The sequence below is a fragment of the Protopterus annectens genome, chromosome 2.part1, assembly GCF_019279795.1.
Source record: "Protopterus annectens isolate FY-2018-M chromosome 2.part1, PAN1.0, whole genome shotgun sequence".
Taxonomy (NCBI): domain Eukaryota; kingdom Metazoa; phylum Chordata; order Ceratodontiformes; family Protopteridae; genus Protopterus; species Protopterus annectens.
The window spans coordinates 1402991134-1403017552 of record NC_056729.1 but is presented as its reverse complement, the minus strand read 5'-3'; the positions used below and the strand labels follow the sequence as shown (position 1 = coordinate 1403017552).

General features: G+C 39.2%; 1 protein-coding gene across 1 annotated transcript in view; it reads left to right on the top strand.

Moving 5' to 3' along the window:
- Nucleotides 1–26419, top strand: part of DTNB (dystrobrevin beta) — a 2387431-nt gene that overhangs the window by 323315 nt on the left and 2037697 nt on the right. The window contains exon 3 of the mRNA XM_044062883.1: nucleotides 13566–13633. Coding sequence (XP_043918818.1) covers nucleotides 13567–13633 — 67 coding nt within the window. The 5' untranslated portion in view covers nucleotide 13566. The remainder of the gene's footprint in view (nucleotides 1–13565; nucleotides 13634–26419) is intronic.

Below are 26419 nucleotides of genomic sequence, written 5' to 3'. Positions count from 1 at the left end.
CAAAAAGTGGTGTTTATTGGATGTAGTTTGAAGTGTATAAACTGAACACATTCCTAACTGAAATTATTGCTACAGTTTTGCCATAAGCAGACCTTTCAATGTGAACACTTGGGCCAGTGGACATTTTTGCTTTTGTGATCTGTTTTATAGGTATGTACTAGGCTATCTGCCCGAGGGCATATGTAAGCCTAGCCAAAATGTGTTGGCTTTCACCGCCCCCTTAAATTAGTTCCCTGTGCCTCTGTCCAGCAGAGCCATTAGTTCCCTGTGCCTCTGTCCAGCAGAGCCACTGCAGTGATCCCCGCGGTAAAGTTTCTGTTTCCCATCCACTTGTCAAGGTTTCTCTTGAAGAGTGTTAGTGAGGGGCTCTGCTTAATGTAGATTGGAATCCTGTTCCAAAGCATGGTGAGTCTGTGGGACAGGAATCTATCCCTCCAACAAGTCCTATTTACTGTTATGGTGAGGTTTAGAGAGCGTGTGGCTCTCAGGGATTTGTTTTTTTTTTAGGTGGAGCATGTCCATCAATTCTGGGTTGGACATGGCCTTGTATGTTAGGCAGAGATAACCTCTGAGTAGGTGGTATGCAACCGAGTACAGCTGGAGTTTCTTCAGTCGGGCTGCATAGGGCATCTCCACAAGATTAAAATACGAAACTCCAGAACAATTCACAGGAATGGAAGCCAGCCACAAGAACAACTAAAAGCACATGATTTATTAAATTGCTGATAATAGTATACAATGTTAAGCGCTTTCTTCCCTCAATGAATAGGGGACTTCCTCAGAACAGAATAACGTATACACACATAATAAGGAAAAACCCAGCCTTAAATAATGATCCCTTAATGAGGGACCAATTAAATATTAAAAATTTAAAGAAATATGTTGTGTCTTTTGGCTTTTCCCGGTTAGAATTACATACACTACTAAAACACAGAAATAAATTGCAAATAAGACAATTTCCATTTAAAGCCCTAAAGTTAATCAATGTTTTGATCTAAGCACCCATCTAAAAAGTCCTACTATTGATTTTTTAATAAATTAACCTAAATGTTCCTGAAATTACAAATCAAATACAATATTATAAATATAATGTCAAGACAGTAAGTTAAATACCAACCACCAAATATAAAAAGAATGCATATGTGAAGTATTTGTCATAGATGGAGACATAAATTGTGTTAATTATAAAAACGTTGAAAAACAATATTAGTCTCAATATCTAACCTCTAATATATGTCTCAATTTCAAAACACTAGAAATACTGATAGCCTCATTTAAACCAGGGCAATTTGCGACATCAAGTCTGAGCTGCCATCTCAATTCACAAATGTCCAGATGGACATCTAAACATCTCCCCTGTGGGTCTTTGGTTAAGTGCTGTATCACTAAAAATTTGAAGGTGTGTGTGATCACCCGTTTGCTGAATATGTCTGGCCAATGCATGACTTTGCCTACGATGTTTAATATCCAATAGGTGTTCCCCTATCCTATTCTTAAATGGTCTAACCGTTTTTCCCTCATAAAAAGTGGGACACATTAAGTACTTGGCCAGATATACCACGTTAGTGGTAATACAGTTATAATGTCCATGAATCCTAAGAGTCCTTCCATTTAATACAAATGTGTCTCCGGTCTCCAAAATGTGAGGACAAAAATTACAATGCTAACATTTAAAATTCCCTTTTGCTCTATTTGAACTGAAGGTGCTATCTGCCTTTGTTCCTTCAAAGATATCTTTAAAGGACGTGTCTCTTTTATAAACAATTTTTGGCTCATTGCCCACTTTTTGGGCTATATTCACATCAAATTGCAAAATGTCCCAATTATTGCAAATAATTTCAGTTATCTTTTGCACATCTTGGTTAAAACAAGTAATGAAACCTAGACTACTAATAGAATCCACTTTTTGAACCACCGCACTATTACCATCCTTTCCAAAAAAGAAAATTGGTTTATAATAGCCCTTTTCTCGTTTATCCAAAACTTCCTGACCCATCTCCTTTAGTAAGGCCTCTGGATATCCCCTAACTTTAAACATGTTCAAAATAAACCTTACTTTTTACATCAGAACTAATCATCCGGGCTGCTCTAACCAGTTGTCCTTTGACTATTGACTTTTTTTGAAATAATGGGTGCACGCTTGTAAACTCTAAATAAGAATTAGAGAACGTTTGTTTTCGATGGATTCTTGATTTTAAAACATTCCTTTCAGTAATAAATAACTCAACATCCAAATACACAATACTTTTCTTACTATGTTGGTGTGTGAATTTCAAAAAGATAACTGTATCATTTATGTAGGCATAAAAATGCTCAAGCTCCACCTCGGTGCCTTTCCATAAAATGAACAAATCGTCCAAAAATCTTGTATAAAAGATGATGTTTGGTTTAAATACACTCTAAAACACTAATTGTTGCTCCCAGTATGACATGATATAATTAGCAAAGACAGGGGCACATGCAGCACCCATGGCAACCCCCGTTCTTTGTCTATAGTACTGACCCTCAAAACACAAATAATTATTTGTGAGCACCACTTCCATGAGTGTGATGCATACATTAATGGTGTCCTGGTCATATGTACCAGTATTAAATAACTGGGTTTCTAACCAAGACAATCCCTCATCATGCGGTATCTCCGTAAAAAGACTTATAACATCTGTTGAGACCAAAATGTTGTTTTCATCGAATTTAATTCGACCCACTTTATCAAGGAATTCCCAAGATTCTTTACATATGTAAGAAAATGTTCTTAAGCCAATCTGTAATTTCTTAATTAGAAATGTACTTATAAAACAGGTTTTTGAACACTTACCATCTACTATGGGCCTAAACTGTGGATTCCTAAGCCCTTTGTGTATTTTGGGAATTCCAAATATATTGGGTACCATTGGATGTTTATTAACCATGTATGCGTGCTCCTCCTCATTAATTTGACCCTGATATAACATATCATCAATTAATAAATCGATTTTCTTATACATGACATGTATCTCATTAAGGGAACTTTCAACATATGTACCATCTAATAACAAGCCATTGATCCCATTTAAGTAGTCAGACTTATTCATAATGACTATGCCATTACCTTTAAAAGGTTTCATCAAACGGATATCAACATCATGTGCCAGAACAAAAAGCAGGCCCTCCTCAATAGATGTCATATTTGTTAGAACCTGCTCAGACCTTCCTACTAAAACTTTTCTTATATCTTTTTCACATTTATTTTCAAATAACCTAACAATATTATTTAACGGCGGATTGAACATACTGGGTCTCCTCAGACATCCATCCTTTTTCATCCCACCATCTTGTGAATTAAACCAAACTTTAAAATTTAGTTTCCTAGTATAACTTTTTAAATCAATCAGTGTGCTATCCACCTTTGCCCTTCTAAAAGGCACAAATGTGAAACCCTTGGCTGAAACATTTGCGTGTTCAATATCTATATGTTTTGTAGAATAATTGTATACTTTAAAATCATTAACTGTATTATATATGACAGAAGGTTCAACGACCGTGGCCACTTCTACTGGATTTCCCCTTTACGTATTGAAAATACTGTTAATAACTACAGATACATTTTCAACACTGTCCACATTGGAGGTTTCAAAACTGTCCACATTAATGTCACTTGAAGTAATAGAAGGACCCACATTTACCTCCCTTACCTCAATCACGTCATCACCGAAATGTAAACTTTCATTAAGTAAGGAACGGTCAACAATAGGAGCAAACTCATAGTCATTGACGGGTACAGTACTTACGGAATGAAATAATTCCAAAGCCAGGTCCATTAAATCATCCGCTGTTGGCTCTTGCTCCTTTTGTTGTTCTTGGTGGTGGCGGTGGTTTTTGGTCGTGCCCCCTGCTTGCCATAATCCCACTGATTTCTCGGTAAAATATGCGGCTGCTGCTCCTTTCCCTTAATCTTCCTGACTCTGCCTCACTTTCACTTAATTTGAAAGAGACTAGGAGTAGTGCCTGTTATCCTTATGACCTCCCCCATTGTACAGCACTCGTTCATCTGAATCCGCTCCCTGATTCGTCTTATCCTCTTCGTTATTACTGCTTCCTGCTGACAGTAGATACACCCTTTGACTTGCATTCTCATTCATATCCTTTTTAATTTTATTAGTTTTTCGTGCAAAAATAAGGTTACACGCTGCTGTCACATTTGAAAAGGCATTATTATATAAAGTTTGATTTCTGATAAATTGAATGTCTTTTGTAATGGATTGATTCAACTCATCCAATTCTTTCACTGCATTTTCAGCTGCCTGAATGTTATGTTTAACCATAAGTCTCATCATTTGTAATCCAGTATTATCAAATAGGCAATGTAATTAGTTTAATAACTCCGCATTCCCCTTGGCCCCATTGGGATACTTCCAAAATCTCAGCCCACGAGGGACCATTTCCATTTCAATATTTTTTTGCAAGTAAGATATCTCTGTAACTTTTTATAAGTTAACAAGTTCTTTTCAAATACCTTGATTTTGTCCATTATCGAGGAACTTTCAGCTGGAACACAGTTCCCCAATCTTTTTTTCTCCACTAAAGGCAAAAGTGTTGTCCTCCCATTTTGAAGGTCCCTTCAAAATGCCGTTCGACTCTTCAATGCTAACGGACATTTCACCTGATAAAGTTGCCTTGCTGTCTTTCAGCCCCATTGGAGCCGTTGGCAACCATTGTTGGCTGGGTTAAAGGGTAGCCTAGGCTACCAAACACATCATTATTCCCTTGTTTCTCAGATAAGGTCTGAATTTGAACAGTATGTGCAGCCAATTGTTGTTGAATTTGCTGCAATAAATCAAAAATATCACTGTTCATAGTGCCACCAGCCTCCATCCCTGTGGTAAACACCTCCACAAGATTAAAATACGAAACTCCAGAACACTTCACAGGAATGGAAGCCAGCCACAAGAACAGCTAAAATCACACGATTTATTAAATTGCTGATAATAGTATACAATGTTAAGCGCTTTCTTCCCTCAATGAATAGGAGACTTCCTCAGAACAAAATAACATACACACACATAATAAGGAAAACCCAGCCTTAAGTAATGATCCCTTAACGAGGGACCAATTAAATATTAAAAATTTAAAGAAATATGCCACATTAAAATCCATAGATGAACTACATACACTACTAAAACACAGAAATAAATTGCAAATAAGACAATGTCCATTTAAAGCCCTAAAGTTAATCAATGTTTTGATCTAAGCACCCATCTAAAAAGTCCTACTATTGATTTTTCAATAAATTAACCTAAATGTTCCAGAAATTACAAATTGAATACAATATTATAAATATAATGTTAAGACAATAAGTTAAAATACCAACCACCAAGTATAAAAAGAATGCATAGGGCATCTGTTTGAGGCCAGTAATCTTCTTGGTAAGGTACTTCTGTGGTCTTTCCAGCTGTTGCAGGTGTCTTGTAAGGTACATCCCGAATGGGGCGTTGTACTCTATGATGGGTCTGATGAGTGATGAGTAGAGGAGCACAATAACCTCTTTTGTTCCAGATGCAAACCCTTTTGTGATTAGGTGGATCACATAGAAGAATTTTCTAACCACCTTGACAATATGATTATCAAAGGAGAGATTACTATCTACTTGAGTCCCCAGATCCCTTATTTCATTTTCTGTATTTAGGGGACTACCATGTATGTGGTAGTTTGCACGCGGGTACTTTGTTTTTTCCAAAGAGGATGACTATGCACTTTTTGGCATTTAGCTTGAGGCCATGATTTTGACACCAGGTATCCGTCTCAGTGAGACCCTTCTGGAGGATGTCTGTTTCAGCCAGAGAGTCAGTTTTGGCCCCCAGTTTGCAGTCTTCTGCGAACTTGGTCAGCCATAGTCCTCCTGTGCTTGCCTATACCTCTGAGAAGTATATACCGAACAGGATGGGTCCCAGGACTGAGCCCTGGGGGATGCCACTTGTAACCGGTTTAGAGTCGGACCTTGAGTGTACAACTCTCACCGTGTGGGTTCTGTCCTTGAGCCAATTGGCAGCCCATCTCATGACATAGGGGTTTATGCTCAGGCTGGCGAGCTTGTCTATAATACCAGAATGGAGAATGGTGTCAAAAGCCTTTGCGAGGTCTAGGTAGGCTGTGTGGACCTCCTTTCCCTCATCTAAAGCCTTGGTAACTGTCTCAAAGAAGTCCACCAGGTTTAGGAGGCATGATCTGCCCTTAACAAAGCCAAACTGGTCAGGGTCCAATGTTTGGAGGTTCCCAATGTCTCTGCTAATGAGTTCCATGATGATCAGCTCCACAGCCTTGCAGACCAGGCTAGTCAGGCTTATAGGGCAATAGTTCCCAGGGTCTATTGTGGCTCCACCTTTGTGGAGTGGGATAACTGTTGCTGTGCGCCACTTTATGGGTACGTAGCCTGTAGAGAGGCTGAGTTTAGGTGAGGGGTTAGTTCATTTTGGAGTTTGTGTAAGACACAGCCTGGGACACTGTCCAGTCCCATTGAAGCTGTGTTTTTGGCTTTGGATAGGGCTGTTTTAACCTGTGTGTCAGTGATTGCCGGGGATCTACATTCTTCTGGTATGGTTATGGGCCCTTTAAGGGGTGAGAGGAGGGTGAAGTTTGCACTAAACCTGTCTGCCAGAATGTTGGCAATCGCAGTCGGTTCAGTGTATTTTGTGCCATTCTGCACTAACTCAGAGCAGATCTGAGAGTTTCCACTTAGGTTCTTGACATAGCTAAAGAACGTTTTGTGGTTATCTTTGGAGTCCTTGGCAATTTTTCTTTCGAAGCTAGCCTTGGATGATTTTATGAGGGATCGTAGTTTCTTGCTGATACTGATCAGGGATGTCTTCCCTTGTAGAGATTTTACTCTTTTCTGTACTAGTTTCCTCCTCCTATTGTATAGCTTGTTTATGGCAGGGGTCCACCAGACTGGTTTCCTTTTCTTGGAGGAGTGTGTCTTGGTTTTGCTTGGGATAGCACGATCCATATATTCTTGCAGGTGCTCATAGAGTGCCTTTGTAAGGGATTCAGCAGCCTGGACAGCATTGTCCTTTAGCATGGGGGCTGTGAACCTTTCCACCTCAGTCTTAAGTAAAGTTTGCTTTTGAAAAGTTTTTCACGGTGGTTTCCTTGATTGAGGGTGGGAGTGGATATCCAGAGTGATTAGTCTATGGTTTGATCTAACCAGTGAGGGGTTGACCTCCGATGTAGAACACTGGTCGCCCATGTTGGTGATGACCAGGTCCAATATGTTGTCACCTCTGGTGGGGGTGTTGACCAGTTGATCCAAGGCATTCAAGTTTATAAATTCTAGGAAGCGTTGGGCAAGGGAGTTAGTACTTGAATAGAATAGTCCTCCCAGTTAAAAAGAAAGAAGATGACTTGTTCAGGATCCAGCTGATAAACAACAGATTGCGCACCAAGTTGCACTCCTCCTTTAGTGTATTTTTTTCCCATCTGCAGAGTCTAAATAAATGAAGTAGCTGTGTAGGAAGACATGAGAGAGGTTGCCATCTACAGTTCCTGAGTGGATGTGCAGCAGAAACCAATGTACAGTAGGACACCAGAGAGGATACCACCTGCAGGATCTAGAAGTGGTTATGCCGCAGAACCCACTGCTGTATTCAGTGCTAAGTGTGGCAAGACTTTGCAGTCAAAGGAACCTCAAAAGAGATTTACACAAGTTTACAACTCTATAGAGATGCATACTTCTCACTGTTCTGGGCAGTAACACAATTCCTCACAGTCAGGTTTGTTTGTTTGTTTGTTTGTTTATTTATTTATTTATTTATTTGTAGTTTGTTAACCGGGAATGTCTCTGGGCCCTTCTGAGCCCGTTTTCATTGGAGGCCCAGGGAGAAAAGCTCCAGAGTACAATACAAAGCAGAATTTGATAAATTGGTAATATATAATTATCAATCAAATTAGCAAAGTAAAAACACAATTTGCAATCCAGTGGCAAGACAAATAGTAGTGACAAATTACAATATTTTTAGAGGTAATTAGAGCATGGAGGAATTTTTTGGTGAATATAGCATAAGACTAGAAAAATACAAAATATGTTTCATTATAATTTTGGTAATCAAGGAGGCTTAGTTCACATACAGTTCCAGGTGGAAGGTAGGTATATATGTAGAGAAGATTTTGGATGGTTCTAATAGCCAAAGGTAGAGTTTAAACCTGGGTAAGCTTGGGACTTGCTGTGTACTAAGAGGTTAGTAATTTCATAGAGATATTTTACTAAAATAACTTCCTTTTGGTAGTTCTGAACTGGTCCCCTTTTTTAACATATATATATCTTTATATTCAGCTGATGTGTTGTAAGACTAAGTCTCAAAGTCGATGCACTGAGCATTGATACTTGTGTAAACCATGATTAACACACTTTTATAAAGCCTATAGAAAACTGAGTACAGCTGTAAGGCACCTGGCCTATTCTTATAACTTAGGTACTTTACAGGAAAATACCACTAGACTCTTTCTTGTTTAGTTTTTTCTGCTTCTTCTAAAGAACAAACAACCCTGCCAAATTCAAGATGGGGATGAATGAAGGATTTATACAGCGGTAGCATAACATCATGTTGCCTTCATGTAACAGTATAGTAATATGTCCCACATTATTAAGAATTATCACTTAAAAACAATGCTAACAGGACTTGTAATTTTCCAATTTGTGTGCATTGTTTCCTAAGGTTCCTTTCATTTACAACTATTAGCACCATCTCACACTTTATAGAGTAAGGACAATACATATTACTGACCCCAAAATGTAGTACATATTTTTAATGTTGAAGGAAACCACAATGTCATTAGCCTATATGTTCAAAGGCAAATACAAGGCTATTGGTTGGCAGGTTATTATAATATCTTGATTAGGCACTGGGATAAAAGTGTTTGCTGAGCCAGCAGGATGCCATGAGCAAATTTAAGAAAATGTACAGCAGGACACCAGTTAGAATACCACCTGCAGGTCCTGTGAGAATGTGCAACAGGTTATCAGGGAAGTTGCCTTATGCATTTTGTAAGTGGGTTTACAGTAGGACACTTGGAAGTATGCCACCTGCAGCTTTTAACTGGATGTGCAGAGTGATGCCAGGGATTATGGCAGCTGCATTATTGTAAGTAAATGTGCAGCAGGTGCAGCAGAGCAGTTGGTAGTATTCATGGGTGTACAACAGGATGCCAGGAAAGTTGTCACTTGTGTCTTCTAATTGGGTGTGCAACAGGACACTGGGAAGTGTGCCACCTAATTGGATATGCAAGAGGATGGCAAGGAGTATGTCATCTTCAGGTTCTAACTGGGTGTGCAGCAGGACATCAGAGACGTTTTCACATGCAAGCCCTAAGTAGATGTGCGGCAGGTCACCTAGAATAACTTCTATGTATCTTTTAAGTGGATCTGCAACAGGAAACTGAGAAAGATGCCACCTAAGTGGTTGTGCAGCAGGATGTCATTGAGAATGTCACCTGCAGTTTGTAAGCTGTCACCTGCATGTTCTTAAAGGATGAGCGAAAGGACCCGGGGGCTCTGGAAGTGGGGTGATGCCACCTGCAGGTTTTAAGTGGCTGTGTAGCAGGACACCAGGGAAGTGGATGACACCTGCATACTCTCCATGGATGAGCAGCAGGACCCAGTGGGGGGGTGCCATATGCAGGTTCGAATTGGATGCAGTATCCATGGGATACTACAGCAGCTGCTTAATCCCTGAGCATTCAAAATGATACCAGTCTTCACAAATCACAATATCTTATTTTACACAGTGTAATATTTTAATATTCTGGGCAGCCACGGTGGTGCACTGGTTAGCGTTGTCGCCTCACAGCAAAAGGTTCTCTGGTTCGATTCTCGGCTGGGATGCCTTCTGTGCGGAGTCTGCATGTCCTCCCTGTGGTCGCGTGGGTTTCCTCTGGGTGCTCCGGTTTCCTCCCACATCCAAAAGACATGCAGTAGGTGGATTGGACACTCTAAATTGGCCCTAGGTGTGAGTGTGTGCGTGTGTATGCCTTCTTTGGAAGGTTGGGCGCTGGGCTGGCAACTCGACACCGTAAAATTCCACTGCCAATCATGAGTGGACAGATGATCCGCTGTGGCGACCCCTAACCGGGAAAAGCCAAAAGAAGAAGAAGAATATTTTAATATTCTGGACTGTATATAATTAGTGATAGGAAGTCTTTGTATAGGTTTTGCTTATTTATTTCTTTGATAATGGATGTACCCATAAACTGGTTAGATTTTATGAAGAAAATCAATAAATCTAGGAAGGCTATGGATAAATAAGCAGACCAAAATCGTAGGACTGTGTCTATAACATACTAATTGAAATCTGTGGTTCTTGGACTGGATCTGTCACAGCTCATTGCTGAATATGCAGAAGCAGGGGAAAACTGTGGCAGTATGTGAGAGACAGTGAGGAAGTAATCGCCAAAAAAGAGTCTGCAGTTATTGGAAGGAGGGAATTAAGTATAAAAGGTGCAATGTTTAGAATAAGAAATCAGACTGAGGATAAGATGGATACACATTCATGAACATCTATTCGTTGTTCCAGTCCAAAAGGTTAAATATGGAATTGATGTTTTTCCATTATTTCTGTCTCTGTGAGTCAGTCTGCTTAATGCATTTAAAAAGAGAGTACATCCCAAAATTTGGCAAGTTTCTGTCTTCAGTGAGTAGCTCAACTAGAACTTGCAGAATAACGTATGTGTGTGTGTGTGTGTGTGTGTGTGTATATATATATATATATATATATATATATATATACGTGTGTGTGTGTGTATGTGTGTGTGATATGCCTATGTTATATACATGTATGTATGTTTCTACCCAAGACTGAATTTCTGCTCTGGGCATTGTGGAGGAATGGCCCCAACTATAACCCTAACTTATATAAACAAGCTCACATTTAAAAACTCATTGTATTGATTAGATGAGTTACAGCCTTGATGAATATGGAGTTGATCTACACATAGGTTTCATATGTCTGCATATATATATATATATATATATATATATATATATATATATATATATATATATGTATATACACACACACACATATATATATATATATATATATATATATATATATATACACACACACACACACACACACACACACACATATATATATATATATACACACACATATATATATATATATATATATATATATATATATATATATATATTTATATATATATATATATATATATATATATATATATATATATATATATATATATATATATACATATATACACACACACACACACATACATATATACGTATACACAGAAACACACACACAGAGACAATTTTTTCTTTAATTTAACTGTGCACGATGGCTGGTCTGTAGCCACAAGGGTGAAAGCATGTTAGTATAGTGTGCATGCTATTATATATGGTTATCATCTTTATTCCTTATCTCAGATTGGAGTGTCATATCAACTGTGACCATCTGTCTCAATTCAGAACTGTTGTCCTACCTTCTTTGACAGTCATGCCCAACTGTCACAGGTCTTTTCTCTTGTAGTTGTTCAGTCTCTTGGCTGAACATCTCGGTCTCCTCTTGTCTTCTTCCTATCTCTTCCAAGTTTGTGCATCATTCTGCCTGTCTTGGGCACTTCACCTTAATCTTTCTAACTTTCTATGTCCTACAGAAGGACTGGATGCACCTATTTTTTTAACCTTGCTTTTCTGTGTTTTTAGTTTTCTTCTTTCACATACTAACTACTGCTGTCACTTTATACAATTTGGCTGCAGCACCTCTGATTTTGATTTGATTTAATTTGACCTCTTCATTCAGATTTCCTTTCTCTCATCTACATCTCTCACATACTTGAAGCTGCTAACCTTTTCCACTATAAAGATAAAAACATATGTACATGTATGACTACAGCTTAGTATAGCCAGTGAAGCAGTATATTTTGCAAGGTGGGAGGAAAATGATGTGCATGGTGATAGCTTGTGCAGACACTGGGAGAGCTTGAAGACTCCACGTAGTGCCTGGGAGTCGAATTGAACTTCAGCTCTAGGCCAAGCTCTTGCACTGAGCCACCATGCTAATGTTCTAGACCATTAATCTGTGACATTTAATGGGAACTTTGTTTGGGGATTTATGTTTAATCATCTGTTTTTGGCCTGAAGCTTTCATGGTATAATGGTAAAGCACATATAGGTGAACAGTGTGCATTACGGTGTTAAAACAAAAACTGCCTACGTAAAAAGTGAAAAACATGCAACTGTGGCATTTTGACTGTACAGCTGGTTAAATTGAGGAGATTACATTACTACCTTAGAAATTATTTGCTTTATTCTGTTCACGCATTTATTGTGGATTTGCTTCTTTAACTGTGATGAATAAGAGGGCAAGTAATGTGCAGAAACCTGTAGTGTCCCTGCTTTACTCTTCCAAAATGTCTGTTTAGCAGCTGCCGTACTTAAGCACTTTTTTTTTTGCATCCCAGATTTATAACTACAGGACATCGCTTTTATGTAATTCAGAGACATATTTGTTCATTGACACAAATGGACCCGTGCTTTTATTAAACACCATATATTATTTGGGAAGATTGCATTGTGTTAGTGGTAGATTTTGCAAGTCCCTTGGATGAATATTTTTGATTTGCTGCAGGTTTAATTAATAAGATGCTTCTGAAATAGGGCTGTCCTCAGTCAGAAAGTAGTGGTGGGGTGCTTATAATGGTAGCCTACCCCAGACGTGAAGCTAGTCGAGAAGGACAATAAAAAGTCCCTCTCTGCATAAAAATGGTCACTTGATATGTCCACATCATTATGAATACCAGTTATTTTCATGTCCTGCTACACTTTTGCAATTAACATAGGAAAACAAAATACATATTACACTTTCAAAGAAGCCTGCCAGCAGATAAGTTATGACTGCCATTTACGGACCCCTACTTTTATGGGAATGACACTGTATGGCTAATTGTGTGCTGTTCAAGAAATTAATGGTTTGGTGGTATTGTTAGCAGAAGAAGGCAGGGGAAGTATGTCACACTCTGAAAAATAGTGTCTGCTTTGTGTCTCCCCCCGTGACATGCTAGAATTGTGTCCCCAGCTCTTCTTTTGTGGTGAATGTTTTCATACACCTCATGTTGAATAGGATTGGCCTTTGAGGCTCATACAGAAGCAGCCAAGCAGCCATGAAGGAACCACAACTAGAAGAACTTGAATTATGTTTGTGTTGTAAGGAATCAGAAGTCTGACTGTACAAAAGGGGGGAAAGCATCTTCTGAAACTATGGAGTTTTAGCATGTACCCAGTACTGGGTTAGGAGCACTGAGGAATCTAAGTTTTCTGTTTCAGTAGACCATCTGTACCATCCATTGTTAAGGCAGTTGGTTAGTTGAATGTGCTACCCAAGAAGTAAAAGTCAGTTACATTAGAGGCCTAGTTGATTAAGAAGTCTGATTGTATTTATAATGTAGTCATTGACATGGTTTTAGTGTTTCTTTGAGTGTAGAACAATGTTTTTCTCTCAAGTTATATACTGCAAATCAGTTGAATTGTTGAGACCATTCATGTTGATATTCCTTGTGAAACTTTTTTTTAGAATGATTGAGGAGAGTGGAAGAAGACGGAAGACCATGACCGAGAAGAGGCAGCTTTTCATGGAAATGAGTAAGTACTTCATGTGATTGAAGAAATAATAATAGTGTTTGAAGTAGTTCAGCTACTAGACATAGTAAGCCATTTGTGTAGGCTGCAGCTTTGCTTGTTTGTAAGAAGTGTTACAGGGATCGTATATTCAGGACTTTGTGTTTTAGGGTTTATGCTACATTTTCAGATTATGAAAATTATATGGATAGTTAACTAGGCTGATTCATAGGTTCATAGGCAGGTACTAGGCTATTGGCCCTAGGGCCTATATAAGCCTAGCCAAAAAATGTACCCTGGCTTTCGCCACCCAAGAAAATTATTTTCCTGTGCCCCTGTCGAGCAGAGCCACAGAAGTGATCCCTGGGGTGAATTTCCCATTTCCCATCCAATCATCAAGATTTTTCTTGAAGAGTGCTAATGAGGAGCCCTGTTTGACATAGATAGGTAGTCTGTTCCAGAGTATGGGAAGTCTCTGGGACAGGAATCTATCCCTCCAGCATGTTCTGTTTATTGTGGTGACAAGGTTTAGGTCCCTAGAGTGTGTAGCTCGGAGAGATTGGGATTTCTTCAAGTGGAGCATGTCCAACAGCTCTGGGTTTGACATAGCGTTGTATGTTGAGATCACCCCTGAGTAGGCGATATGCGATGGAGTAAAGCTGTAGTTTTTTGAGACGGTCTGCGTAGGGCATCTGTTTGAGGCCAGTAATTTTCTTTGTGAGGTATTTCTGTGGTCTTTCCAGTTGTTGAAGATGTCTTGTGAGGTACATACCAAAAGGGGCGTTGTACTCTATAATGGGTCTAATGAGTGATGAGTAGAGGGGAACAATTACCTCTTTTTTTCTGGATGAGAATCCTTTTGTGATGAGATGAGCCACGTATAAGGATTTCCTGACCACTGTGGCAATGTGATTATCAAAGGAGAGACTACTGTCCACCTGTATCCAAAGGTCTCATCACATTTTCGGCATTCAGTAGACTACCAGCTATGTGGTAGTTCATGGGTACAGAGTTTTTACCAAAGGGGATGACAATACACTTTTTGGCATTGAGCTTCAGGCCATGGCTTTGACACCAGGTATCTGTCTCAGTGAGGCCCTTTTGTAGTTTATCCACATCGTTAGGAGTTTCGATTATGGCTCCTAGTTTGCAGTCATCTGATTGATACTTTATAATCATTTCAGCTGTGGAGGTAGAATATTCAACGTTCATAAGAATTGTGGTATGTGAAATATATTGGAAGTAGTCTGAAGAATAACACCAAGACAGAAATGCTTGGATTTGTAGAAGGGATTAAATGGATTTATCCCTTTCTAGCCCTGGATGCGTGAACTCTTTTTTTTTTTTTTTTTTTGACATAAATATTAGCACTGTGTGTAGACATTTGTAAGAAGTTACAGAACTGTGTTAGAGATGGATTTGCTTGTGAAAACAGTCGCCAGACCATTTATCTTTCATCCACAGCTGAAGCAGTCATGTGATATGTAGTAGGTATCACAGTTGTATACCCAGAATGCAGCACCAAGTTGCTGGGCTGGAGCAGTTCTTTTGGAACGTATGATAACTTCAAGATGGTAATCACTGTGGCGTTACTACGAAACTAATGTGACAGTGATGCAGCGTTATCTTGAGAGACAGCAATACACAAAAAGAAAATCAAACTGTGGAATGGCAGATAAAGCAACAGTGTTCAAAGAACTAGGTATGCAAATGGCAATGTATGTGCTCCCTTAATTTGCATTATTAACACAGAGGCCGGAATGAAGGATTCATAAAATGCATATTCTAATTACACTGATGATAATTACTATCCAAGTAAAATTTGCATCAGAAGTTAAATGGAAACTAACAGTGAAACGAGAGAGCAGGTGACATTTAATAGTCTGCATTGCTTTTTGGTTTCTCTGCTGGGCCTAGGCATTTTTCTAAGTTTAGATTCCTTCCACCCTCACTATTGCTGTTTGTGTTTTATACTTGGAGACTTTTGAGCTGATTGCTCCTACAATATAGCTGGGTCCAGAAGCTGTTCCCAAGCTTATCCCCTCTGCTCGTCTTACTGGTTACTGCAAGGGCAACCCCACTTTAAATAAATTCATGAACTGTGTCCTGACAGGAGTCCTGGCTCAGATTTTTTTTTTTTTTTTAAGAAGTGTGTGTGTGTGTGTGTGTGTGTGTGTGTGTGTGTGTGTGTGTGTGTGTGTGTGTATGCATGCATGAGTGTGTAGAAAGGCATCACACTCTTGTCCTTTAAGAAGGTGAAAGTGTGTGTGTCTGGTTGTCTGCAAGTGTTTGCAAGAGCGTGTATGCGAGCATGTGTGAGTGGGTGTGTATATGTGACTGTGCGTGAGTGCGTGCAAGTGTGTATGAGAATCTGCATGAGTACATGTGTACCTGAGTATGTGTGTGCATTCATAAATGTGGAGAGGGACTCCTAGCCCTCAACTGTACAGAATTTCACAGAATGTCCAGATTTTTGACTTATATTTTTGATCTGTTCCTCATAAAATTTGTGGTTTGCTGGCAAATCCCTATGAATTGAAGTCATTAAATAATGATAAACACTTGAATTTCAGACTCAGTACCTTTCAGAAAATACATGCTAACACAAATACTGTTATTCTGTCAACTTTCTAAGTTTATAAGAGCACTATTTAAAATCTGTCCCTATTTTTAGGCCTTTGTCTCCCCATTATTTTAGGCTAAGAGGATGAGAGGTATGTAGAACGTTCCGACTTCTATATAAGTGAGGTTGAGGTGTGTAGAGGGTTCAGACTCCTACTATGTAAGGGTGATTGAGGTGTGTAGAGGATTCAAACTCCTACAAAAGGGAGTTTGAGGCATGTGGAGGGTTCAGACTCCTGTGTAAGAGAGGTTGAGATATGTAGAGGGTTCAGACTTCTACGTAAGAAGAGGTTGAGGTGTGTAGAGGGTTCAGACTCCTACGTAAGGGAGATTGAGGTGTGCAGAGGGTTTAGACTCCTACGTAAGAGAGGTTGAGGCATGTGGAGGGTTCAGACTCCTACATAAGAGAGGTTGAGGTATGTAGAGGGTTCAAATCCTACGTAAGTGAGGTTGAGGTGTATAAATGGTTCAGACTCCTACATATAAGGCAGGTTGCTTCAGAGAACATCTTTTTTTTAAATACTTTTAAAGCTTTTTTCAGAGGCATACCTCTCAATCTCTCATTACAACAAATCTGGACAAAGCCTAAAACAACGAGGGGACAAAAGACCAAAAAGAGAGAGACACTTTAAATATTGCTCTTATAAGCTTTGAAAGTTGGTAGAATAACATGATTTGTGTTAGGATATATTTTGAAAAGGATATGGAGTCTGCAACTCAAATGTGTGTGTTTATTTAGTAACTTCACCCCTCAGTGAATTAACAGAAAACCACACATTTTAAGAGGAAAATACTAAAAATATGAGGCGAAAATCTGGACAGTTGTGAGGTATGCTGTGAAGGTTATATGTTAAATAATGAAAGTTATATTTCTGCATGCAGTTTTGTTGTAGCCGTGCTTCAAAATCAGTAGCAGTTTAACTGGTCTGGAAAATGGTTTGTAGACAGATAACTTTCATCATTCTAACATGTAACATTCTCAGCTATTCAGGAAAATATTAATTTTATACTATTACTTTATTATAATAAAGTAATATTATTACAATTATGCAAAAAGCCCAGAATTTCCAGACACAAGATATACAAAAAGATTAAGAGAGAAATTAGAGGAAAGAAAAATACTTCCCCAAGAAAAACTGTCAGAAGCTTCAAATAAAAATGTATACTCATTAATACAACAGATTGTGAAAAACAATATATAGACCAAGAAAATTTGTTTGGAAAAGGAAACACTTGAGGAAGTGCAAAAATATAAACAACAAAACCTAGAGATTTTTGAAAAGTATAAAAAAGAAATATGGACATGGGAAAGAAAGAGAGATTTGATATGGTGCTGTATTTATGCAAAGGCGAAAGCCAAATTAATTAATATTAAAGAAGGCAGCCGCAAAGATAATCAAAGAGAAATACAGGCAAAGGCATCCAGATATGGAAAATTTCACAGTAAAAAATAATATCACAAAGAGGGAATGAATAAAAGAATATTAGTAAAGTTGAAGTTATGGAATGCCTGCGAAGTAAATGATTTGGTGTAGAAGGTCTAACACAGATTACATCACAGCAAGATGGAATGAGTCTTCAAAGTAAGAGAAACAGGAACGTCAGGAGACATCTGAAGAAGACATATGGACATGGGAAAGAAAAAGAAATTTAATATGATGTAATATCTATGCAAAGGAGAAAGCAAAACTAATCAATACAAAAAGAGCAGCTCCAAAGATATCTGAAAAGAAATACAGGCAAAGAAATCTGATATGGAAAACTTTACAGAAAACAAAGAGGAACAGTAGAAAAGGAGATAGTAATGGTGAAGTTAAAGAAATGGAAACTGAGGTTATGGTATGCCTGCAAAGTGAAGAATTCAGTGTAGAAAATCTAATTCAGAAAACACCACAACAGGATAGAGCAATGGATATCCAAATTAAGGGGAAACCAGTGGAACAGGAAAGCAATTGGTCAGGTGTCATATGGAGCCTTCCCAGTAAACCAGTATAAATGTTCACTTGAAGTTGGACAGCAAGGGAAGGAACAGAAAACTGTGGAAACTCTGATGCAGTCAATATTGAGGAGTGATGGACCAGTTAGTTCCCATATGGTAGAGCAACAGATGGCACAGGCTGAAATTGAAGAGAATGTGCCACAGGATGATACTACAGAACTTTCTGTAGAATGCCTGCAGGAAATTGAAAACAAAAAATGTGCCCTTAGTTTAGAAGAAAATGAGCTAAGAGAAGAGTTGCTTGATTTAATAGAGATAGATAGTCTGCATGTCCTCCCTGTGGTCGCGTGGGTTTTCTCTGGGTGCTCCGGTTTCCTCCCACATCCCAAAGACATGCTGTAGGTGGATTGAATACTCTAAATTGGCCCTAGGCATGAGTGAGTGTGTGTGTGTGTGTGTGTTTGTTGTGTTGTGTGTGTGTGTGTGTGTGTGTGTGTGTGTGTGTGTGTGTGTGTGTGTGTGTGTGTGTGTGTGTGTGTGCCTTCTGTGGAAGGTTGGCCGCCAGGCTGGCAACTCGACACCGTAAAACTCCACTGCCAGTCATGAGCAGACAGGTAATCCGCTGTGGCAACCCCTAACCGGGAAAAGCCGAAGGAAGAAGAAGACACATTAAGATCAGTGAAAGTACTAGACTGCAGAAGGTCAATAAAACCCCAAAAAGTCAAAAGTTTGATAAAACAAATGAACACAGTAATTAGGACTGTTCATGGAGATCCATGTGATATAGCAGAAGTAAACAGGATATATTACTGTGCAGCTAAATTAATAACTGATAAAGTTCTACTACAAGAACACAGGATAGTGAGGGAAAGGAAGGGGTGAAATCAAATACCATCATGGAAATATCGAATAGAGAAAATTATAAAGCAATTAAGACAGGAAGTCTCACTGTTAGAAGACTATAGAAGAGAGAACAAATCAAAATACTTAGGAAGATAGACATGAAAAAAGCAATATGCAGTATTAGAACAGATAAGGATCTATCATGCACTATTGCAAATAAACTAAAAATTTCAGCACAGGCTGAAAAACTTAGAAGATACACAGATAAATATAAAGGAAAAGTACAAAATAAGCAATTTATTAATGACTTCAAAAAGTTCTATAGAGAATTGGGAAGCAAGGCAAAAGGAATTGAAAGGCCACCAAAAAAAGAAGAAATAGATACATTTTAGAGAAGTATTTATAAAGATCCTGTGGAACATAACAAAGATGCTAAATGGATAGAAGAAGTAAAGAAAGAATAAGAAGTTTAAAGGTACAGGATATTGAAATGAGATGAAGTAACAGCCAGATAGATTGAAACAAACTTAAGAAAAGCCTCTAATTTGAAAACCCCAGGCCCAGATGCAGTACCTAACTTCTGGTTAAAAAGTGTTAACATCTTTGCACGAAGATTTAGCCATGAGTAAGAATTATTAATATGCACACCCTGAACAGCCATCAACCTGGTTAACAACAGGAAAAACAATGCTCCTACTTAAGAGTGAACCTGCAAGCTACCCTAAAAATTATAGACCAATAACTTCCCTTCCAGCAAATTCAAAACTATACCCACTGCAATTGATGCTGACAGAGTTTATAGTCATTTAGAAGGAAACTCAATTATGGTAATAGAACAAAAGAGCAATAAAAGAAAGTCTTGTGGAACAAAAGATCATTTGTTGTTAAAGTCATAGTGGAGAACTGTAAAAAGGGGAATAATCTAAGTATGGCATGGATTGACTACAAAAAAGCATTCAACAGTATCCCACATTTATGGATAAAAGAGTACTTAAAAATGTATAAGATGCACCTTACACTGATCAAATTCATTACAGTGACCATGAAACAGTGGCAGACCACTTTGCAATTAAGCCATGACAAAGGACAAATGATTATTCCAGGGATAAAAATTCAAAGGGGGATATTCCATGGTGACTTTGTCACTGCTGCTATTCTGTCTTGCCCTTAACCCATTAACCCGTCTACTTAACAGCTTAGGCCATGGCTATAATTTGGCTCCTAAAAAACAGAAATGTGTAAAGACTTCTCATCTTCTCTTTGTCGATAATTTAAAACTGTATACCTCATCAGATGAGGAACTGAAAGCACAAGTGCAAGTTGTCAAAACTTTTTCAGATGATGTAAGAATGTCATTTGGTCTTGATAAATGTGCAAAAGCATGTTTAAAGCCTGAAAACTGTAGCACCAAGAAAGCATCAGTTTGGGAGAGGAATGTGATATAAAAGAATTTGAGCAAGAGGGAGTGTATAAATATTTAAGAATTGATGAAGGATCATCAGTAAAATATGAACAAATGCGAATAAAATTTAGGAATACTTTAGAAGGCCTAAATTAACCCTGAAAAAAAGAGGTGAGATCTAGGAACAAAATCCAAGTTGTAAATCAATTTACTCTTCCTGTCCTTACTTACAGTTTTGGAGTGATTAACTGCCCCCAAAACGTGTTGAATAGATTAGACATGAAAGCAAGAAGGGATGCTTCATGCACACCAAATGATTTATAAAAATCAGTGCATACCAAGATTATATATTCCCTGTTCCGAAGGAGGCATGGGCTTCCTTGGAATTGATTACATGTATAGATCTGCAATCATGGGACTGTACAGATATCTGTTGACTTCACAAGGCCCAAATTTTGAAATATGAGGAGAATAAATCTAAGGTGACTTCCCTGCTTACGCTAGCAGAAGCATATCGGCATCAAGCAGGAATGGAATGCCAAAAAACAAAAGAAAGAATTTAATATGAAGGACCAGATGAGAAGGCAAGAAATGTGGAAAATGCATAAATATAGTTGCAAGTATAGAAAACTTCTGGAAGAACCTCATGTTGATCAGGATCAAACATAGGAATGTTTAAGCAGAGGCGAATTCAAACCAAGAGATGAAAGGTTAATACTGGCAGCTCAAGATAGTTGGCTACGTACACATTGGTTTACAAAATCCATTGAACATGTGGGAGAAACAGACAAATGTAGGTTTTGTAAAACAGAATTGGAAACAGTTGCACACTTCATTGCTGGTTGTGACATACTAATGGCATACCGAAAGGCATAATAATGTGGCAAGACTGTTGCACTGGGGATTGTGCAAACATTACGGTACTGAAGTGGCTGAAAAACACTGGAAACATGAGCCAAAAAGCATCAAAGAAAATGATGGTCTACATTACATGGGATCATCTATTACCAACAGTTCAAAAGATAGATGCTAGAAAACTGTTTATAGTGGTCCATGAAAAGAAGACAAAAGTAGCATTGATCTTTGAAATCACCACACCCAGTGACTACAGTGTTTTGTATACAAAGAGACACAAAGTCATAATATATCAGGATTTGCAAGCAGAAATGAGAGCAGTGTGGAAGAAAGATACCCAGACAGTTCCAGTAGTAGTAGGAGCAACGGGTCTTATAAAAAAGGATCTACGATCGTATTTAGATATGTTACCAGTCCATGTAACTTCATATGAATTGCAGAATTAGTCATTACTGGGTACATTGCAGGTGCTGTGAAGAGCACTTCTGGCTGACATCAAAGATTGAAACAATACTAATTTCATGCGCTTTAATTGTACTTTGACTTAGGAATGGGGTCCATTCCTGTCATGGTATTAGAAACCCAAAAGATTTGGAGAAATTGAAAAAGAGTGAAGCAGCTACTTCAAGTGATTATAATATACCAGTGCATGGGAGGTGTAGGGGTTTTCACCACATAGGAGTGTTTAGTGCTGCTCAGTCAATAAACATTTATCTGAGTAAATGTCAAGAAATGTTTTCTTATAGTAAATGTTTTCTTATATCTTAAGGATCATTACTCATAATTCTTAGCTGATAGTTCCTCACATTTTCTTTTATACAAATATATGTTTGCCCTTGTCTTAAGTGATAATTCAATAAAGGTGTTAAAGTTAACTAACCAGCCTTTGCCGCCACAGCAGCCTGGTAATTTGCCTCAGATGGAGGTGAGAGAGACTGCTGTGGCCAAGCTAGTTCTTCAGACCACTGCCCCCCCCCCCAAATCCCTCTGGTGTGGCAAATACAGCTGCTACAGATGGGAGGTTAGCAATGCCCCCTGCAGCTGTTGGGGTCCCCTTAGTGGACAAGGATAGACACTTTTGTTGGTGTTGCAAGAAGGAGCAGGGAATGTGCCCCTACTTAGCCAGAATGTTGTGCCCATCCCTGAGGAAGCTATTGCTGCCATTAAAAATATGTTTGCCTTAATTTTCCTGTCAAAAAGAAACAGAAAACAAAACCTGTAGCTTCTCCTGCTCCAGTTTCACTGAACAAGAGTAGTTTATTAAGTCTGCCTCAGGGTCTTGGACAGTCTATTGACCTTTCATATCAGCTGGTCTCTGGTAAGAGAAAAAGGGATTCCCCTTTTCCTGAAGAGATTAAAAAAAAAAAATTAAAGCTGGATAGAAATGTGATGGAACAAATACTTTGTTTTTTGCTTCAGAATTCTGATTCAGACTCTGAGGATAGCATGTTACCTGACTCTCCCTGTCAATGATTTTCTTTCTCTTAGACTATTTCCAGAATGTGCAAGTGTATTCAGTGGGAGAACACTTAGGTTTCTCAGTCTCTCAGAAATGCTGTCATAGGTTCATATCTGAATACTAGGCTAACTGCCTGAAGGGCCGTTTTAAGCCTAACCAATATCCCTGGGTCAGAGTCAAAGCCTGTACCTTGTATTTATAAGTTGAGGACCTTGAGCATTGTGCCAAACCCACCCATTGTCAGCTGCTACAGAAGGAATTTCTAAAACCTTCGCCCATTTTTCCAGTTCTGTCAGCTCTGGAGGAAGTGTGTGATACTGCCTGCAATTTTCCTGATGCCCAGCCTGCTGTCCTTAAAAAGGCAAATAAAATGTATAAAGTTAACCAGTCTTTTTTAGTTTTTATACACTCTTCCCAAACATGACACATCAGCTATAGCGTTATTTAATCCAGCTGCTGCCAAACATTTTAGCTCTAATCCTTCCTTTGTGTGGTTTGGTTTCTTTTATTTTTCAGGTCAATACTCATTTAAAGTGTGTTTATGACTGTAGATATTACATCTATTGAGGTTGCAACTGGTACTGTTTTGAGGAGGTTTGCCTGGCTTCATTCTGAGAACCCCCTAGAGGATGTAAACATTACATTTTAAATTCACTTTTGGATAGAGATTTTAGTCCCAAAATGTGATGAGAGCTGATACAGGTAATCTCTCAGATTTTTTAATCCCTCCTTCTCTAAATTTCCCAAGTTTTGTTTGCCCCCTTATCCAACTGTGGCAAGAAGCAAACAGTCTCAGCAATGTGCTGGAGAGGTTCCCTAAAAGAAAGCAGGAATGCTGCAAAACAAAGGACAGTCAAATAAGTCAGAATGATTATGTAAGGGGTCTTGTCCTCTGTCCCACCTTGGCAGTCTCATATCCCTTCCAGAAAGTCTGAATCTCCACTTCTCTCTTTGGCAACAGGCTGTTTCCAACAAATGGGTTCTGAGACTGATTCAGCAAGGGTGCAGATGGTCCATCCTTTGCAGTGAATTATTCCACATCTACTAAACCAAAACCTTCTGTTCCCTCCGCTCCTACAACACATGCTTTATCAGGGGTAATAGAAATAGTTATTCTTTCTCAGTGGGGAAAAGGTTTTCATTAAAAATGTTTCTGGAGCCAATGAAAGAAAATACCTGCAGATCAGGTATGACTTTTTCTGTAAATCAGTTTGTGATAGTGCCAAAATTGAAGATGTTTTCATACCACAATCTCATACTCCTTCTTCACTATTTCAGATATTTTGGTAACCTTAGATTTAAAGGATGCTTATCATCACCTTACTATCCATTAAGGCTTCACATGTTTCTTAAGGTTTTGTATGTCTGGGTCACATTATCCATTCTCTGCCTTAACGTTTTGGTCATCCACTGCCCGAAGAGTGTTCACAAAGTGTGTAGCTCCAGGTGTTCATCGTGTTTCACTGTTGCAGTCATGACTGTAGGGTTCTCCCCTGCCGGCAGGCAGTCCTCGGTCGGCCAGAATCCCAAAGTCTGGGTCCGGCGTCGGCTGTTCAGCCATGCTCCCTGACGTCAGAGTGCCAGGAGTACAAAGTTGACAGCCGACGCCATGTTCTCCAGTCTTTCTTGCCGTGCAGAGATAGCAGTTTGCAAGTGCCAGTCGGCTGACTCCTGACAATCTTTTCTGAACAAACTTCAGTCCGAAGACTTTCTTCTCCTACTCAAAGCTAAGAACCCCATTGGGGAAACTTTTTTCTTGCTCCAGTCCAATGTCAGAAAAAGTTAATAATTGTATTTTGTGTGGGAAGCAAATACCTCATATGGATTTTCATTCTTACTGTATTCCTTGCTTAGGCCCTGACCACGATGTAGCTAGTTGTCGGTTTTGTGCTAGATTCAATCAACGTATAATTAAACGAAGGTACAATTTTGCATTTCATTACTTCGGTAGGCGTTTTAATTACAAAATGTCGTCGGATACGGTTCCGGCTACCGGAGTTCACAAACGACGCAAGGACAAAGACAGGCCTCCGAGGTCCAAATCTGATGATATCGTACAAGCAGAGCCAGATTCAGGTTCGGCCGTCGTCGGTGAGGTGCTTTTGCAGCCCCTGTCGTCAGCCATTTCGGGATGGCCAAAATGGACTCCCACAAGGAGCCAACTAGGCCTTTGAATATTTCTGTTGTAGGACCTTCGGACAATGCTCCTTCGGATGGGTTCGGAGCCGCTGTGCAGGTACCGGCTTCCGAAGGGGTTTTCAGGCCTACTCAGCTTCTAATAAAGGCAAAGCCAAAGACAAAGGCAAAGACTCCTTCCAAATCAAAGACTGCAACACAGGCCTCTTCTGATCCGGCTCCCAAGTCACAGAAACAGTTACTTAAGATGGCGGAGGACTTACTTACTATGATTAGGGGTTCACATCCCCCTCCAGATAAAAGGCCAAGGCAGGAAGTTTATTATGACTCCTCTGATCAGGCTTTTGTTTCTTCAGTTTCTTCTTCTGACCAGGAATATTCTTTCCCTCCTTGTGAGGATTCTGATGCTGAGGAATCCATACCTTCAGCTTCTCCCCCTGAGGATTTCTCTTTTGGGGAAACTTTGCATGAAATGAGGGAACATTTCCACTGGGAAGGACAGGAGTATTTGGAATCTAAGAAAAGACTAAGGGATTTTCTTCTTCTTCCCCAGCATAGACCCCTGGCTATCCCTCCTATTTTGGATATTGTGGATGATGCTTTTTCAGAGGCTAACTTAACCCCTGACTCTTTTCCTCCAGCTCCTGTTAAGCCTGACAAATATTACAGGGTTCCCGATTCCCACCAGTTTTTATACAAGAACCCTACTGCGGACCCTGAAACCATTTCTCAGGGTCCTAAGGGAGTTAAGGCCGCTTCTACTAAAAACCCCATTCCCACTGAGAAGGATTCCAGATCTTTAGAAAGATGGGACAAAAAAGTGTACACTTCTGCTACTTTATCTATTAGGGCTTTAAACTGTCAGTTTCATATGCTGAAATACCAGCAATTTCTCCTGTCTGTTTTAAAACAAAAGCTAACTTCCATTTCCGCCTGTGCAGATGATAAGGAATTACATGACTTAATGCATGCCACTGAACAAGTTGGTAAGCATGGTTTACACTGTGGATTTGATGCCTTGGAGGCTTCTTGTAGGGCTGCTGCCTCTGGCACAGTAATTAGAAGGCATGCATGGTTAAAGGAACAAAATTTGCCAGATCAAGTAAAAGCTAAATTATTGGATGCTCCTGTTCATCATAATGTTTTGTTTGGATCTAAAGCTGAAGAGGTGATTAAAAAGATGGAGGACAAGGCAAAGTCCATGCAAACAGTTAAAGATTTCTTACAAGTACAGCCACCCAGATTTAGTAGGAATTGGTCTACAAAAAATTGGTCCTTTCCCAATTCAGACAGGCCTCAGAGGGGTAGATACAGACGCTCACGAGGAAGGCCTCAAACACAAGCCTCATATAGACCAAGACAGTAGACTGCTTCCACCCCTAGGGGAGGAGAGGACAGGTCGCAAGCTCATAGGAAACAGACTCAATGACTCCCTCTGTTGGGCTGCAGGAACTTCTTGCCTGGAAGCCCCTCTCGGAGGAAAACTTGCTCTTTTTCACCTAAATTGGACTCATATAACCCAAGACAAGTGGGTTCTGGATGTGGTTTCAAGAG